This window comes from Glycine max, chromosome 5 (genome assembly GCF_000004515.6).
Source record: "Glycine max cultivar Williams 82 chromosome 5, Glycine_max_v4.0, whole genome shotgun sequence".
NCBI lineage: Eukaryota > Viridiplantae > Streptophyta > Magnoliopsida > Fabales > Fabaceae > Glycine > Glycine max.
Window position 1 is genome coordinate 7,928,841 of NC_038241.2, and position 18,071 is coordinate 7,946,911.

The following is an 18,071-nucleotide window of genomic DNA, read 5'->3' on the forward strand; positions in this document are numbered from 1 at the left end:
ATTATAATCTAATAATAATTGAGCAAAAATGTTATATATTAATTGCGTAAAAAGTTTTATATATTCATTCCATCACAACTTATCATCTATGGTAAATTTGTTAATTTTTTAAATAATGATCTTAACGTAATTTAAATAGTGATTTGTGATTGGATGTCAGTATAAAATTATTTTACAATATCAAAATAGACATTAAACTCCTAATAATTTATCATAAATATAAGTTTATTAACCTTTACAATAATTATATCTTTAAAGTCATTTTAATATTTTAATCAAGATCATACTAATTAATAATATTATTTTTGGTTGATTGACAGTATAAAATGATGGTGCTTAAAAATTAAAATAAAATAAAATTAAACAATGTTTTTGGATCATCATAGTATTGCTGTGGAGTATTGAACTCGAAACTCGAACTAGCAATTTGTTGGTAAACTAAACAAAAAAGGTTGCACATGGTAGAGCACTTGTGCTTGGAAAAAAAACTCATTAATAAAGAAAAAAACAAAGTTTTCAGTAAAGTTATTCTCAAAGAGAAATTAATAATTTAAATTCTCTTAAATGACTACCTTAATTCCCTCATTAATTATTCAAAAATCATTAAATGTATTTTCCTATACAATTAACTCCAATTTAAAGATCCAGACAAAAAACTCCAATTTAATATTTTCTTATTTTTTAGAGTAAACAAGCACACTTACCGTGTTTTACACGTTTACTCAGTATTACATCCGGTCCTATATAAGAAAGAAATATTTTCTTGGTTTTAGTTATAAGAAAGATAGGAATACTTAGGAGTAAAATGCAGTGTATTTGCTCTTAGTCTTTCAAAGATTGGGTACCATAAGTCTATATAATTAGGGTTTTCTTCTCACATTGGACTTGTGTATCCTGAAATGCCACATGCTTCTTTACTCCCTGAGGAACTCATTGTGGAAATTCTGTCATGGGTTCCGGTGAAGGCTCTCATGCAATTCAGGTGCATTTCTAAGACTTGGAATTCCCTTATCTTACATCCTACATTTGTCAAATTGCACCTTCATAGGTCATCCAAAAACACCCACATCCTAGTAATGTATAAGGACATTAACGCGGAGGATGATAAACTCGTTACCTGTGTCGCACCCTGCTCGATACGTCATTTACTCGAGAACCCATCATCCACGGTTGACGATGGTTGCCACCGATTCAATGCCAATTACCTTGTCTCTGGTGTTTGCAATGGGTTGGTTTGCTTGCGTGATTCTTTTGCTGGAGATGAATTTCAGGAATATTGGTTTCGATTTTTGAACCCAGCCACAAGGGTCGTGTCCATAGATTCAGTACCCTTACGTCTCCATTCGTCCAATTATAAAACAAAATGGTATCCTGTGAAGTGTGCTCTTGGGTATGATGATTTGAGTGAAACTTACAAGGTGGTCGTAGTCCTTTCTGATATTAAACTACAGAAAATGGAGGTGAGAGTTCACTGTTTGGGTGACACTTGTTGGAGAAAGATTTTAACTTGCCTTGATTTTCACTTTCTGCAGCAGTGCGATGGACAGTTTGTGAATGGCACCGTTAACTGGTTAGCACTTCGAAAGTTGAGTTCAGATTATATTTGGAGATATGAATTAGTAATTTTTTCGTACGATATGAAGAATGAGACATACAGATATTTGTTGAAGCCTGATGGTCTGTCTGAAGTCTCTTTTCCTGAGCCTCGTCTTGGGGTTTTGAAGGGTTACCTCTGTCTTTCTTGTGATCATGGGAGAACCCATTTTGTTGTTTGGCTAATGAGGGAATTTGGAGGTGAAAAATCTTGGACTCAATTGTTGAACGTAAGTTATGAGCATCTTCAACTTGATCAATTTCCATTTCCATCTATTTCAATGATACCTTTGTGCATGTCTGAAGATGAAGATGTCATGTTGCTGGCAAGCTATGGACGTAAGGAATTTGTTCTGGTTAATAAGAGAGATAACAGAATGGACGATATTGGAGGTTTCGATGGTAAATATTATTGGTCGTACTCCTATGATTATGTTCCAAGCTTGGTTTTGCCATATCGAAATTAAGCTACCTTAATTTGCTTATATGAATTTATGTTAAATTATGTAAGTGATTTCAGAACCTTTTTCATTTTGTTGTTTGGCTAATGAGCGTTTTTGTAGTAGTGTGAATAGTTTCGGTGGTTCCATAGTTTGATTAATTTGTTGGATTATTCTTTTAGCTATTGCTTAGGGTTTAATTTCATGGAAAATTGATTGTCTCTAATATTTTATTGCTGGAATGGTCTTCAAAAAGTTAAAAACAAAATGCAGAAAAAAAAGACAGCGTTTTTAATTCCTCCCTTGATAGTAATCTCATTTGTTCTGTGATTTTCTTTTATATATTACAGAATGCTAGAATTGTGATTGTGTTACGTTATTATGTTTTTTTTATGTGTAGTCCCATTTTGATTGCACTGCACTTATTGAAATATAAGAAAGGCTTCTTTAGTCTGTTTATACAACGAACTTTCCTCTTAAACATCGATCAAATAGCAGAAAATGAGCCAAATCGATTTTTTCTATATTAAAATGGACATTTTCTAACTTTTTTTTTTTACTTCTATATTACTCATTCAAAGAGAATCTAGTAAAACAAGATCATTTTTCATCTGGGTTTTTCTTTTATCATTTTAGCTCGGCTTAAATATGTTTATGCTTCTTGATATATATCCAAATTTTATTTTTGACTCTGATAAATCTTTTCTTCGTTTTTGTTGTTTCATATTTTAAAAGTTTTATTTTTCTGTTAGCTGGTGATGTAGCTGTTAAATTTTTTAAAATACGATTTGTGATAATTTTAAACTGTCAAATACTGTTTTCAAATTTTAAATTACAATTTCTAACGCTTAAAAATTACCAATTGCAAAATCAATTAAAGGAGAAAAAAGAAAAAAATAGATCTCAAACCAAATTTGGAAGAGAGAGAGAGAGAGCCGAAAGAAAAAGCATTGCGCATCAACCCCGCCTCCCTCCTTCGACCGTGCTCACCAACCTTGCCCCACTCCATTGACATCACGCACCAACCCCACCACCCTCCTCGGACGTTGCACGCTGCCTCCACCTCCAGATCTGATTCCACCTCTAAACACATGCACCTTTGCGCCTTCAACAAATTCGGTGCAACCCCTACCAGCATTGCCGCATGCCGCCTCACCACCTTAGCGCCCACCACACCACTTGTCATCCATAATCGCTCGTGCAACTGCCGATGACCCAACCTCCACCATCCACCCTCATCATAACCCATGACAAGAGCGACAATGGATTTGTATTTGAGATGTTTCACCAGAGATCTGTGTTCAAATCTAAGTGTCTTCATATCTAAGTGTTTTCAAATCTGAAATTTGATATGATTTTCATATCAAATCCATGTTTTAGATCTCACATTCGAGTACAAGTTCACGTTGTGTGCTTGCTTTCTCTTTTTCGTCCATCTCCTATGTGTTCATGGTATTCCAGAGTTTTGATTGTGCATGTTTATATTTTCTTCTTGGTTTGATGTTTGATTTGAATTAAAACAATACAATGAAGGAGAAAACGAAATGGATATCAGATCTTCTTTTCCTCCTTTGATTGATTCTAACAATTTTTAACTGTAAAAAACTATAATTATAATTTTAAAATAAATATTGATAATTTTAAAATTGCAACAACTCATATTTTTAAAAGACTAATGGCTACGTCACCAGTTAATAGATAAATCCTATCGGCGAGGATTAAAAAAAACTTTTTCAAATATCAAGAATTAAAAACGAAGAAAAAAATTATCAGCAATAAAAAACAAAATTTGGATGTATTTTAGATAATAGCTAGAATAAGGCCAACATACCGTTCTTGTTTGAGAGAAGTGATATTGATGATTGAGGTTGCTTAGGGAGACCGTGACACAATCAATCACTATTAAATCAGAATAAGAAGAACTAGTAACATTCTTTTATCATCAAGAGCTCCCTTGATTTTTCATGTGCAGTTGTGATTATAGAACCAGATTTGTCTCTGAATATGAAAATAAATGCACATTTCGTGGTCATTGATTTCTGTCACATTTTTATAAAACGTACTCTCCCTTAGAGTTAGTCGTTGCACCTTGTGCATTTAGGACTTGTCACGGTTTTAAATTGCAGCCGCAACATCAAGCTATTTTGACACTTTGCAATCTCATTATGACGGCAATTGTAGCCGCATCAGCCACATTTTTCCACAATTGCCCGCAATGTAAAAGGTTTTTTTGGCTCACCCCAATTTAAAATCATGGGACTCATGATTGTGGAGCCGAAGCATGCATAAAATCGTTGGCCTCCTTGTGGTTAGCTAGTTGGACCTTGCGTTGGTCTCATCCATAACTAGTTTGGGGTCTGGTTTTGCCATCAAAATACATAATTTTTGGCCAGCCAAACCATATGAAGATAAGAGCATAAATAGCATGGGTTATTGTTTTCTTTTGAGCCATATGCATTTTGGGCACATAGGGTATTGGAGAACATCTCCTTTATAAAAAATTGTAATATGCCATTGAAAACCCTTTATAAAAAATTCATGACTTTTTTATTAGAGCTATTCTTCAATTTCTGAACTTTCTTTCCTACCTTAATTGCTTAAGAAATTAGTCGTGTGCTAGGTTTTGGTCCTTTCAAGTTATTCTTCAGAAAATTCTGAGTGCCTATATGGAAAATATTTTGCCTAAATATACTTGAATGCACAAGGTGATTGAGCTGATTATTCTCATGCAAATCCTCCTATGCATGTATGTCTTTGCAACCACCATGGTTTTACAAACTTCAAACAACATTTTAAGAGTGATTGCAAACTTGGAAAAACTCATTGATGACAACAGTAGGTTCAGCCCTTTCTAACAGCAACATCGATTATATCATGTGTATCAGATAAAATTGCAGCTCAAGTTTAAGTGTAAAATCGTAAAGTTGATCAAATGATTACTTTTTTCCTACAAAAGACACAGGAAAATACAATGTAAAACATAGTAAGAAACTTCAATTCGACATGGATTTTTTGCATATTAATTATTTACGAACGAAGAAATTGGTGGTGCTGTCACAAGTCCTTATATGAAGCGTATGGAATGCTCAGAATGCATTGAAGATCATATTTGTGTTGGAATTTTTAATAAAACTTATAAAATACTAAATAAGCATCAAAATATATTACATCATATTATCAAGAGGTTTTAAAGAATATCTGGATCCATAATGATTGATCAACAAACACAGCGGAATTTGAATCTGTAGTAATCGGTGGCTTCATGGTTCTTCCTCAACCGGAATCTCTTCATTCCTTAATAGGACCTTCATAACTCTTCAGATGAGGAGAAGAGAAACTATATGTGATGGCTGGTATATTGGAGATCATAGTCTTCTTATAGGGTGTTAACCTAATAGGATTCTCATTACTCTCTAATAGGCCAACACTGGCATCTGCTCATTTAAGTCCATATCATTTGATTTGGCTTTTGATTGTCTAACGGAGGATCATTTAATTTGATCACATAAGATAAAACTCATTAATGATAAATAGCTAATATAATTGTCTTATAATATTAGTCCACATTAATTATTGGAATGGAAAATTCCAACAATCTCTTACTTGGGCTACATATTGTAACAATTTTATAAAAAATCCTTAAGCGTGCATCTGTATGCTATTTTCCTTTAGACTTTCACTTTAACAACATAGTTCGTCTCATGCATTAATAATGGAATCATTGCGTCTTTGACACTACAACAAATGTAACTAAACCCCAATGACTACCACATCAATACACTCAATGACATAGGTCAATATAGATGAGCAACATGAAAATTACATGCAATGTGATCTCATTCATACCTATCTCCAATTGGTCCAAACTTTATTCTTTATAGAGATCAATCCAAATACAATATAAATATTGCAAACAAAATAAGCTTATAATGAAATGATTAACTTTAACTTTATTTTTGCAGAAAATCCAAACTACAAAATATATTTAAATCATAAGATATAGAACATAAGTAAGACAACCACTCAACTAAGGTATTATCAGGAATTACACTCATATGAGCATTGTGCTCATGAAAAACTTTAAGTATCATATCTCTAGTAAGTGGATCAGCTAGCATGAAATAAGTTCTTATATGTTGTATACAAATCTATATTTTCCGAATTATTTATTTAATAACCAAATACTTTATGTCAACAAACTTTTACTAAGTTGAATCCTTAATAAGACCGTTAAGATATTATCCCAATAAACACCCGATGGTTACTTAATGTTGGCAACAAACTTTTTACTTGGAATTTCAAATTTGAGCAATCTTAAGCTTGTTAGAAAGCTTATGATGCATAGTTTACTGTGGTAAATTCTCATACGGAGGAGATTTAAGAATCATTCCCAGCTTTATTAGATTGACATTGAAATAGCTTTATTTAATGTAATTTACTTCTGTAATAGAGATAAATGAAATTTGCATAACTTAAGTTTTGCACTAACCCAGAGTGGGTGGTTCCAGTGGCAATAGAATGTTCATGGAACGTAGTTTTCTCATTCAAAGTTAAATTCCTTATTCAAAAACAAATTGAGTGTGTGGTGCATTTGCTAAGTTAGAACTTCGCTCTTCATATCAGGATTTCTGATTTTGGCAAAGCACAACTGTTCACAATTTTATCATGGTTTTTGGTGTTCTCTTTTATTTTTTTGGTGCTGGTTTTATGGTGTTCTGAATTAAGAAGATTGAGCAGAACATGCATTCAATGTTTGACTAAATATCATTGGTTGTTAAAATAATTACCTCAGCTTGGAGGGAAATTCAAGGATGTTTTTTAGTACTGTGATCTTACCTTTATTATATGTAATGCCTTGTATAGAAAACAAATCATACTTAGTGTCTGAATTCTGTAGAAAATGTGTCCATCTCTTTTTTGGATGACATTGATCACAAAATTTTAGTTAGAATTTTGAGTTTGTCTGAATAATGGCAATGTGGTGCATTCCTATATGACTGTAGGAACTAAGTTCATAATGAGTTAAAAGATGTAAAAATGAAACTTGCATATAAGAAAAAGAAACATATAAACTAGAAGGAAGAAGGCAAAACCTTCTCAATGTGAACTGGTGTATTATAAGAGAACTTTTCAATATTAGTGAAATATTAAAATGAATGAATTGAGGAATATTTATGAAAATATTAATTTAAATAATAAAAGACAATATATTGATAATAAGAAATAATCATTAAAATAAAAAATAAATAATTGAGTAATAAATAAATAAAAATAATGGTAATTTGAAAGACTTTCAACTATTTAATATGATAGAAGATGTTTGAGTGTTAATTAACAAAATAGACAAAGTATTTAAATTGATCATCTTATACAATAAAGAATTATATAGAAAAGAATTAATTAAATATATAAAATTTAGAAAAAGAATTCCACAAATTTAGAAAAGTATATGATTATAAGCAAAAAAAAATAGTGTATAATGTTAAAATTAGACATGGAAACCAAATCGTGGGTATTTGTTCAAGCCCATCTCGACTTTGCTGGAAAAACACTCTTGACTTGGATTGATTTGGTTTTCAGGTTTCCCCCAACTTAGAAAAATGGAGTCGGGGTCAGGTATGTCAGTCTCCTTTCCATACATGTCCTGTTATATATGTATGATTCATAATTTATTTATAAATATCAATAATATGATTATACGCTAATACATAATTATATTATTATACTCAATCCATCCAATTATAATTGTCATGTAAGAAAATAATTATCTTAAAATAAATATCATTTTAGTTTTTAATGTAACATTATTTTTTCCATTCATATCCCTTACTACTTCAATCTTAAATATAAGAAAAATATTGATCTCAAATATCAGAAAATTTTAACTAACTTTACCTCATTTAATGTTGTTATCTTTGAAACACCCTTCATTTCATTGAAGTTTTAGTTTAAAGGCTTCAATATATTTGTTGTCCTTGATAAATACTCGTTTTTGTGTATGGTCCCTAATAAATTTTCGTTTCGTGATGGGTCCCTAATATTTGAAAAGTTTTTCCAAGGTCCCTATCGTTAGTCAAAATTTGTTATATGCTTATGTGGTCGTTAATTGGCCACATAGGCATGCCACATGTTGTGCTATGTGTGATTTTTGTCTGATTAGGATTACATGTAAGATTTTAAAAAAAATAAAAATGAAAAATGACGTCGATATTGCTGCTTCTCGAAAACCCTTCACACCAACTCCACACCGTTGCTGCTTCTCCAAAACCCCCAAACCACCCCACCAATCCTTGACCAACTTCTCTACCAGCTCCACACAATCGATGCTGCCACCCCTTCCCCTATCTTTGTTGCTTCTCCAAAACCCCGAAATAAGACCGATTTGGATCTCTCGATCCAGCAGTTATTACAGATCGGGGCAGTTGCGAAGTCAATGCTGGGCCTCGGATCAAATGCACCCACCTTATTCCTCCCTTGGAACCCCACAACAACAACACAACAATTCACACTAACCCATTTTCTTCTTTTTCCTTCTCTTGAACCATTACCCACATGGCGACAACAAATTTTCTTTTCTCAAAAATCACTCAGGACCCCCCTTCCCCAAAGAAAACCCTCCTATTTGTTTTCATCATTTCCTTCTCTTCTCTTCACCTACGACACATAAGTGGGTTTGAGGGCCAAGTGTGTGAGAGAGACTAAGCGAGAAGAGAGGTTTGAGAGTTTGAGAGTTGGAGGAAGTTGGTGGTGGCGACTGGTGATGGCACGAGCATTGGCTAGTGGCGGCACAACTGGCAGTGCCTGTGGTGGTCGATGGCTGGGTTGGTGCTGACCCTTGAGAAAGGAGAACAAGAAAGACAATTAACCATGGAAGCAAGGGTTTGCAGAAAGAGCTTGCGACTATGAAACATTGACGACAAGTCCCAACATGACTACCCCACTTAGTTTTTCGTGCTCTACACAATGGGTCGAGTGGATTCGTGTTTTGGGGCAAGGTTTTGTTGACCTTCTTCTACCCATGCAACTCTTTTGATGTGCTCTCTTAGAAACATTATCTATGTGAATTTCTTAAGCTATGAGTTGGATTGGTTTGATTTGGGAATGTAAAATTGATTGAAAGGTCCTAAAAATCATTGGTGAGGACATGTTCGCCTTGGATTTTCACGAGTGAGGGCGGTCATAGTAATAAATCTACATGAAAAGTATAGAAAAAACTATAGTGGGTTGTGTGAAAACACAAAGGGATGCTAGAGAATGATTTTGTGATGCCAAACAAATCAAGGAAAACAAAGAAACAAAAAGATTAAAACCACACAATAAAATTATGTCATTTTTATTTTTTATTTTAAAAAAATCCTACATGTAATCCCCAGTTAGACAAAAATCACACATGGCACCACACGTAGAATGCCTGCATGGCCGGTTAACGGTCACGTAAGAAGATAACGAATTCCGACTAACGATAGAGAGCTCAGACAAAACTTTTCAAATATTAGGGACTCATGACGAAGCAAAAATTTATTAAGGACCAAACGCAAAAATAAAAGAGTATTTATCAAGGACAAAAACATATTTAAGCCTAATTTAAATGACTCTTTTTTATTCCTAATACAAAGTTCCAATGAAGGGTAAACTGAAAAAAATTTAATTTTTAATTGAGACTGGGGCAATTAAATATGGTTAAATTCAAAATAGAAAAATATATAAAATGGTAGATTAAATATTAGGCAATGAATGCATAAAATATTATATTAAATGTTATATCATAAATGCATAACAATTTTTTAATAAATTAAAAGTAAATAAAGATTATAAAAATTAAATACTATTAAATGTTTTTTTAATTACCATAAATACATTAAATGTTATATTGAATGAAGACATTTATGCATAACTGTTTTTTCAATAAAATGAAATTGACTTCAATTTCTATGCACTAATTTATCAAGGGAGTCTGTCTTAGTTGGTTAAGAAATGATGTGTAAATTTTTGTAAATCCTCTACCACTGCTTTTAATTCCCACTGATGAGAAAAACCTTTTATGCACTAACAATGTAAAAAATTACATTACCAATCAGTCAGAAATTATATTAGGATCAACTTGCATAATAACTAACTATTGTAAAAATAAACAAAATTATCATATAAAATAAATTATGATTAGATAGCAATGTAAAATTATTTTACATTGGCAATGCATATACTATTTTTAAAAAAAGATATTTATGATTAAAAAAATAAATAAATAAATAAATAATGATTTTTTAGGGAAAATAAATAATGATTTATAACCTTATTAATTACTATATATGTGAAAATATAGAAGTATTTTTCTCCAAATTGAATGTCAGCCTCAATAAAAACATATAAATTTTTTTTTTCACTAATCATCGTATTGGTACGAAATATTCACCACTAAAAACAGTAATGACTTATAATCTTCATTGGAGACCATGAGCACACACAAGGTGTGTATTAGATAAAATGCAAGACCATAGATATGTACAATTTTTCAATAAAAAATAATTTTATTAATAGTAAGTAGTTATTTTAAATTATATTTAACAGACATAAATAATATAACAAAAATAGTAAACAAATATATTATTAAAAAATGTCATTAAACAAATACATAAATTTAAATGTATGTAATTATATAAATATTAATTTATTTTGACTTTCATTATAAAACATTTTTTAATACTTGATTTTAATATTTCTATTTTAAAAATAAAATTCATAAATATAATTAATAAATTCACAATAATCAATAAATGAATGCACAAACTTAAATATTCAAAAGATAAGACCCTTTTACATTAAGACCATGTAGGAATAGAAAAGGCTTAAGTAGGCGTAGACCCACCAAAGAGCCCACACACACACACCACTATTTAAGCGAAAGAAGGAGGTAGAGAAGAAGAGGAGGAGCAACAAAGATCACAAACCCTAATTCCTAAAGCTTGGTTTGGAGGATCCTTGAGGTAGTGTTTTCTTCTTGTACACTGATATCCCTTTGATTGCAAGATTTCCCCTCTTCTTCCCTTTTTCTCCCTTTGTACCCTAGGTTTGGGTTTTTTGTTTTTGCACGATTAATGGGTTTATTAGGTAAATTAATCAATTATAAATTTAAATAAGTGTTGAGGGGCTAATTGAAGTGCTTATGAGTGTTTGTGGGCCATGAGTGGCACTAGATCTATAGCTAGTAGATTTGCAACTTTTTTAGTGGGTGGAATTTTTGTTTCTCATTTCTAGATGATCTTCACTTAGTGAGACATTAAGAGAAGATCATGACTTTTTAGATTTTCTAACAAGATGTTCTTGCTTAACAAGAGATTACTTTCATTGAGTGAGAACAACACAATGAATGGGTTTATTGTTGTTGGGTGAGAGATTATTTTCCTTAAGAAACTATCATCAACAAAATAAAAAGGTAAAGTTTATCAAAATTCAAAATGAAATAATTCTATTTGTGTTATATTATGTCGCAATATGGATTAATTAATTTTACTTTGTTTCAAATAATTTTACTATTTATGTTATTGTTACTTTAAATAATTTTGATTATAAATAGATTATTAATGAGTTTTATTGCAACAAAAATTTCAAGGTGAATAATATTTCCATATGATAAGGTAATTTTTTTGTTTGTCCAAGACACTAAAAATCTCAGGACCCCGCCTTGAGAGATCTAGAGTAAGCTCTATTGACATTGGCGAGAGGTTATTCTCCAATTCTCCCATACAAAACAAAAGGTGAACTTCAATAATAATAATAATAATATATAATATTATTTGAGATACCATAAATACTTAAAATATTATATTAAATGCAATAGATTTTCAATCAAAAGAAATTTAATATTATAAATATTAAATAGTAATTTTCATGTAAAAAATAAATAATAATTTTTGTCCCTATTAAATATCATAATTTTAAAAATCAAAAATCACTTTATTCCTAAATTGGAAAATGAACCAAAACTAGAGTACTAACTGAATATTTTCTAGTGGACGCACTTACATGAGGATTACATGTCTAAAAAGAATGTTTTCCACCTTAACATCTCACTTGTAGTAACATCTATTTATCACATATCTGAATTTCTTTTGTCCTCTGTGTTAGAGAAAATAGTTTTTTTTTTCTTTTCTAGAACAACAAATATGACTTCCATAGAGCAACAACATAATCTTGTGGTGGTACATTGGAACCAACAACATCTATTTATCACAACCAATTAATGCTATTAAGGATGCTGATATCCTCGAAAGACTTTGGAAAGACTTCGAAGACCAACTATGGGTAAGTGAATCTGATTAATATCCCCTTCAAATATCTTCTAATATTCCATATTCATTAGTTTTATTTTTCACAATAACCAAGAATTTTCACATCATGGTCTCTTTCTATAGTCCTTCAATTTCAACCTAGTAAGTTTTTAACAACTTAATTATTTATACTTAATAGAAAGCCAAGACGATAGCATCATAACGTCTCCGACTTGGTGGAGATTCATCAGTTGCGGCTACATTCCCAATGACAGAGACAAACGCATCAGATAACGCTGATGACCTCTAGAAAAGTAAATCTCTGGTTTTTCAAATTTTCATAAGTCTTTTTGGATTTTAAGATTTCATTGCATTTATCGTTAGGATTAATTTTTGGTTTGAGAGTGTCTCATTTTTGCCTTAAAATCATATCAGTGTGATTTATATGATGATGTTGCTCACATGCAGACTCTACGCAAAAGGGGAAGAAAGACAACTTCCAAGGTTCTCTTCCAAGTGCCTTTTTCTTTTCAACCTCCTGAATTTTGTTTGAAGGAAAACATCAACTTGGAGATAGTAAGTTACTATCTAATTTTTTTTTATTTTCTTTTTATGTTTGTTTACATCTTATATGAATTATAAATGTGCAATTTATGATTTATATGATATAATAAATTTGTTACTGAAGCATAAGTTGACAATTTGCAACAGGTATTATTAAATCGATTCAAGAATGAATCAAGTTGGGGGAACCACGTTCCCAAATTTCTGTAGAAGAAAGATTAAAAAATTGGGTCATCGAAAAAAGGGAACGCATGCAAAGCAAGGACAAAGAAAAACCTGACGCTAAAATGCCAGATTATGTAAGACTGGATTTTCAATAATTTTAGTAGTTAATAAAAAATCAATAATTTTAAGTGTAAGATAAGATTGAAACTAAAATATACATGCATGCTAATTTTAAGAAGAAAATACATATACCTACAAGAAATGAAGTTTATATATATATATATATATATATATATATATATATATATATATATATATATATATTGACCACTAATATTTATACAACGATCATTTGTGCAGTACTATATTCATTCAGCATCGCAGAAGACATTACGGTCTCATCATGAGGTCATTGAGTTTTTGCTCGACGTAGAAATTCCTCGAAAAGGTGGTAGCAAGAAAGCAAAGGTTGTTGGGGCTGTAGATAATCAGGTACGTATTTTTTAATATTCAAAACATGAAGCATTGTATATAATATATATACACATGATCTACATAACAATGATATATAGAGAGAAAAAATGGGAGATATAGATAATAGTTGACGATGTTGCACTTTACAGGTCTCAGGTTCGGCATCCCATGAATCAAGCAGAAGGAAAGAAATGTCATTCACTTCCCAAATAGTGAATAAGATGAAGAGTAGTGATGAAAAAGGGACTAATGAATTGGATAATAAGGTGATGAGTGATGAATTGAAGAATAAGATGAAAGATTTAGAGAAGGAGATTATGCCGTGGGATGATGATGAAATGGGGCTATATAAGATGGTTGACATTAATGAAATTGAAAATGAACTGATGATTCAAGAACTGTTGAACCAGCCGGGAGAATTGTTGTTTAATTTGTGATATCATTGATGCCCCAAGCATGTGTGTAATTTTTAACATTGTATGTGTGTTTGCACGCATGTGCATGCTGTTGAGAGAGAAAGAGGTTAGTCATATCTAGAGTTGTACCATGTCTTGTATTTTGGGATTATTAGTTTTTATTTTTTTTAATGAAATCCAATTTGTTCAGTTTGAAGGAAATTGAAATTCATTAAATCCATTTTGATTTCCTTCTAATAATCTCTTCTTATTTTTATTAATTTATAAATTTTTTTCAAAACATCTCATCATTCTTTTTTTTTTTGTGGTCATATATTTCAAGAATAATTGCCTAGTGATTCTGCAAAGGCCAACCTTCAACTGGTAAGGATGGAAACAATTTCATCGGGTAATTATATATTTATCACTTTGTATTCTTAAGCAATCTTTACCGTCACTATTAGAAAATACACTTTCAACATCAGTTATTTAGAACATTCTACATCGGTTCTAAAACCGATGTTGAAAGTGACGATGTTGAATGTATGAATGTTAACATCGGTTTTGGAGAACCGATGTTAACATACATATGGCAACATCGACTCTCTAAATACCCGATGTTAAACACAATGAACAACAGCAAAAAAAGTGTACGCATGATGAACGTTGACATCGGTTTTCCAGTAAAACCGATGTTAATATGTTAGTTTAACATCGGTTTTCTAAAAAAACCGATGTTAATATATGCCCTTAACATCGGTTTTTCTAGAAAACCGATGTCAACGTTGATGATGCATACACTTATTTGGTGTAGTTCTTTGTGTATAACATCGGTTATGTGTACATAACCGATGTTAATATTCAAATATTCACATCGGTTATTTATAATTAACCGATGTTAATGTACAATAGTTGACATCGGTTATCTATAGATAACCGATGTTAAAATACAAACGCTGACATCGGTTATACAAAAATAACCGATGTTAATATACAAACATTAACATCGATTTTCTATTATAACCGATGTTGGTTATGATATTAACATTGATTTTTGTTAATAACCGATTTTGTTTTCAAGTATGTTTTTTTTATATATTCTTTCTGTTTTTACAGTAAACCCAAAATTGTACCTGTCAAATGCAATTTCAGGAGGCCCAAATCACAACAGATAAACATTTTATTCTGCTTTCAAGCAGTTTTAATGATAATAAACATCAAATAATTGATTTATTTAAAGAACAATCATCAAATGAATTCAATGTTCATGTTACATAGAAAATGTAAAAAATGTAAAAAATGTTAAAAAATGTCCCTAAATCCTAGGTCTGATCTCTAACTCGGAGATAAAACTGTGCCCACTGGATCCACAATGCTTTTAATCTCTCTGGCTCCAATGGTCCATAGATATCAGAATTCCCCGCTTGCATACATGTTTTAGTGAGATGCCTGTTTATGTTAAGTCAAAGTTAAATATTTATGAATTGAAAGCCATAACTTAGGTAAATAAAAGCCTTTTATATAAAGACTTACAGAATCCACAACTGTAACACTGATATGTTGAGACATTGACCACCGTGTGCGATTTCGGAGAGGTCTTCGTGCTTTATGTACAGGGGGAAATCTGGATTAACGACCTCGAACACGGTGGCATCCCATCTAACCTGATAAGGCCTCAAGAAAAGCTCTGGGATGGTCAATGTCATCAGATAAAGTGGATCATCGACCTCCGGATCGGGCTTCGGAGGTGGTTTTGGCGGAGACACAGCTACCTGTTTATGAAACAAAGTTAAATAGCCAAATTTGAGGCACGCTTAATGAATTAATTTAAAAAGAAGAAACATATAGTAAGGACAATAAGTACCTGCTGTGATAAAGACTTGACCAGATGTGTCGGCCAAGCAAGGAAGGTTTGAAGTGCCTGCCCCATTAAGGAAACCTCATCAATGGGTACAGGAACTGGAGCATCTGCATCTTTAACCTTGTCCACACTCACCTTTACTTGGCCAGGCAACAAAGGAGTGTTATGAACAAGAGTGGATCCCTCATAAACTCTCCCCATGGCAACCAGGCGGGCAGGATCTGCTTCTATGTAGAAGTCACACCTATCAGAGTCACCCGTCTCAGGATCGTTTCCTGAGGGATCAACACAACTCCCCTTTGTGCTCACTCGAGGATCGGAGGGACCAGGACCAACCAGAGGCTCAGGAGGCACTGCAAGTCCTTGAGATTGCATCTGCGACTAAAGCTGGCTGAAGGATGCCATGACCTGCCTCGTGACTTTCTCTGTGATGGACTCCTCTAGCTGGTCCCTGATCTACTGGGTCAGCTGTTATAATTTGTCAGGAGGCAGGGAGGAAGCGCTGCGAGACGTCCGTGGAGCCGATCCAAAGTATTGCTTGATGGTGACATCGGCTCCAACAGCACGGACACGTCCAGGGTGCTCTAGACGTCCAATAGCAGCGGCCAGAACATCCTGATGTCCATGGGGGACGAACGATCCCTGTGTGGCCTACTCCTCAAACGAATCCTGCACAGAAAACACACAGTGGTACATGGCATTCTCTAAATATTCAAACATAATTGTAATGGTTAGTTGAAAATGACTTACAATCTTCTCAGCGATTTCCTTTGCGGCCTCAGTCGTCATCTCCCCTATCTTCTTCATGCGGGCCATCTTCCACTTCACGTGGCGTCTGACCGAGGATGGAGGGTCGATGATGCCATCAATGCTTCCTGACTGTGCAGCTTCCTGCAGCTTCTTCTTGGTCTTCTCAGCCAGGAGCTTCTGCTCCAAATAATCATAACCCCACGAGACAAAACGTGGTGGGCAGTATTCTGCTTCTGGATGGCCTGTGCTTGATGCGCACATCCTGGAAAAATTAAACAATAATGTTTGAAATGGGTAGAATGAAGTATAACAACATCATGTTTAATATGAAAAACAACTTAAATGGCAAGGAACATACCTCCCAAGAAGGGTCTCTGCGGGTCTGACAAAACTGGGCCCACTTTTCCTTGTGATGCCGTATTTGTCACAGACAGTGTCCTCGACACGTCCTAATGGCTGCAAGGGCCCATTTCCTCATGAGGTCTGATTTAAACTGCCTCCATCTCTCCCCACGGCTGTAGTAACTTCCTTTTCGTCCTACTGTCAGAAGCCTCTGGGATATCAAATTCCGCCTGACAACATGAAACAAAGTTTATTTGTTACAATAATGAATTTTTTGGCTATTAATTACACAAATCAAATAAGAAAAGAGAAATACCTGAATATCCTCCCAAATCAGGTCCTTTGAGTAGTAGGGACCTCCTTCCAGTTCTCGTAGGTGATGTCCACCTTATCATGTGCCACAATCCCCAAATATGTTCTTAATTTCTTCCTGTGGGGACCGTCGGCCTTCCCGGTAGTAGGATCAACATGCACCACTGGTCTCTCAACACCAGGTGGTCTAGTGGACAACGATCGTAGACGTGAGGCTTTGTGTGTTCGCTTCACGGCAGACGTCGAAGCCGAAGCGTCCGAAATATGAGTAGGACGAGGAGGAGAAGGAGAAGAAGGAGGAGGAGGAGGAGGAGGAGGAGTGGAGGCAGGTGGAGAACCCATGATCTTTTATACAATAACATACAAAATAGGATTAATGAAAAGAGGATCAGTCATAAGTTTTTTTTGGAAGGCAAAAGTATAATACCATTAAACAAAACCCCACCACCTAAGGAGACAAGACAAATTAACCAAAGGACTCTGAAAGATTGGTAGTTGTGCTTTTTAATTGTGATTTCATCCATGTTTTCTTTGATATTGATTTTCTTAGGACTTCATCCATGTTTTCTTTGATATTGATTTTATTTTTTGCAGAAAAGAAAGAGGGGAACGAGCAACAATTTGAAGGTTGTACATTCAGGAACTAAAGAATTCAAAATAGCTAGTAATAAGAGGGATTTGTTTTTGGGATTTTCTGAGCACCAAGAGCGGCTACGCAAGAAGCTTGCACTTGAGGAGGGAAGGATATTTGCAGCTAATGAACAACTTTCTTAACTATTTGTCCTTCAGATTTTACTGTTTTTTTTCTTATATGTAAATATAAATAATATAAGGCTATGGCTTATGGACATGGTCATTTTTATCCCTAACAATCTTAGAAGTAAATATAGACCATGTTTTTACGCGA

General features: G+C 33.2%; 1 protein-coding gene across 1 annotated transcript; it reads left to right on the forward strand.

Moving 5' to 3' along the window:
• Nucleotides 1-899: 899 nt before the first annotated feature.
• LOC106798883 (F-box/kelch-repeat protein At3g23880) lies at nt 900-13,941 on the forward strand. Its single transcript, XM_041015257.1, has 3 exons — nt 900-1,995; nt 13,407-13,522; nt 13,654-13,941. Exons 1-3 carry the CDS (start codon nt 900-902, stop codon nt 13,939-13,941), a joined length of 1,500 nt encoding a protein of 499 aa, XP_040871191.1.
• The last annotated feature ends 4,130 nt before the right edge of the window (nt 13,942-18,071 follow it).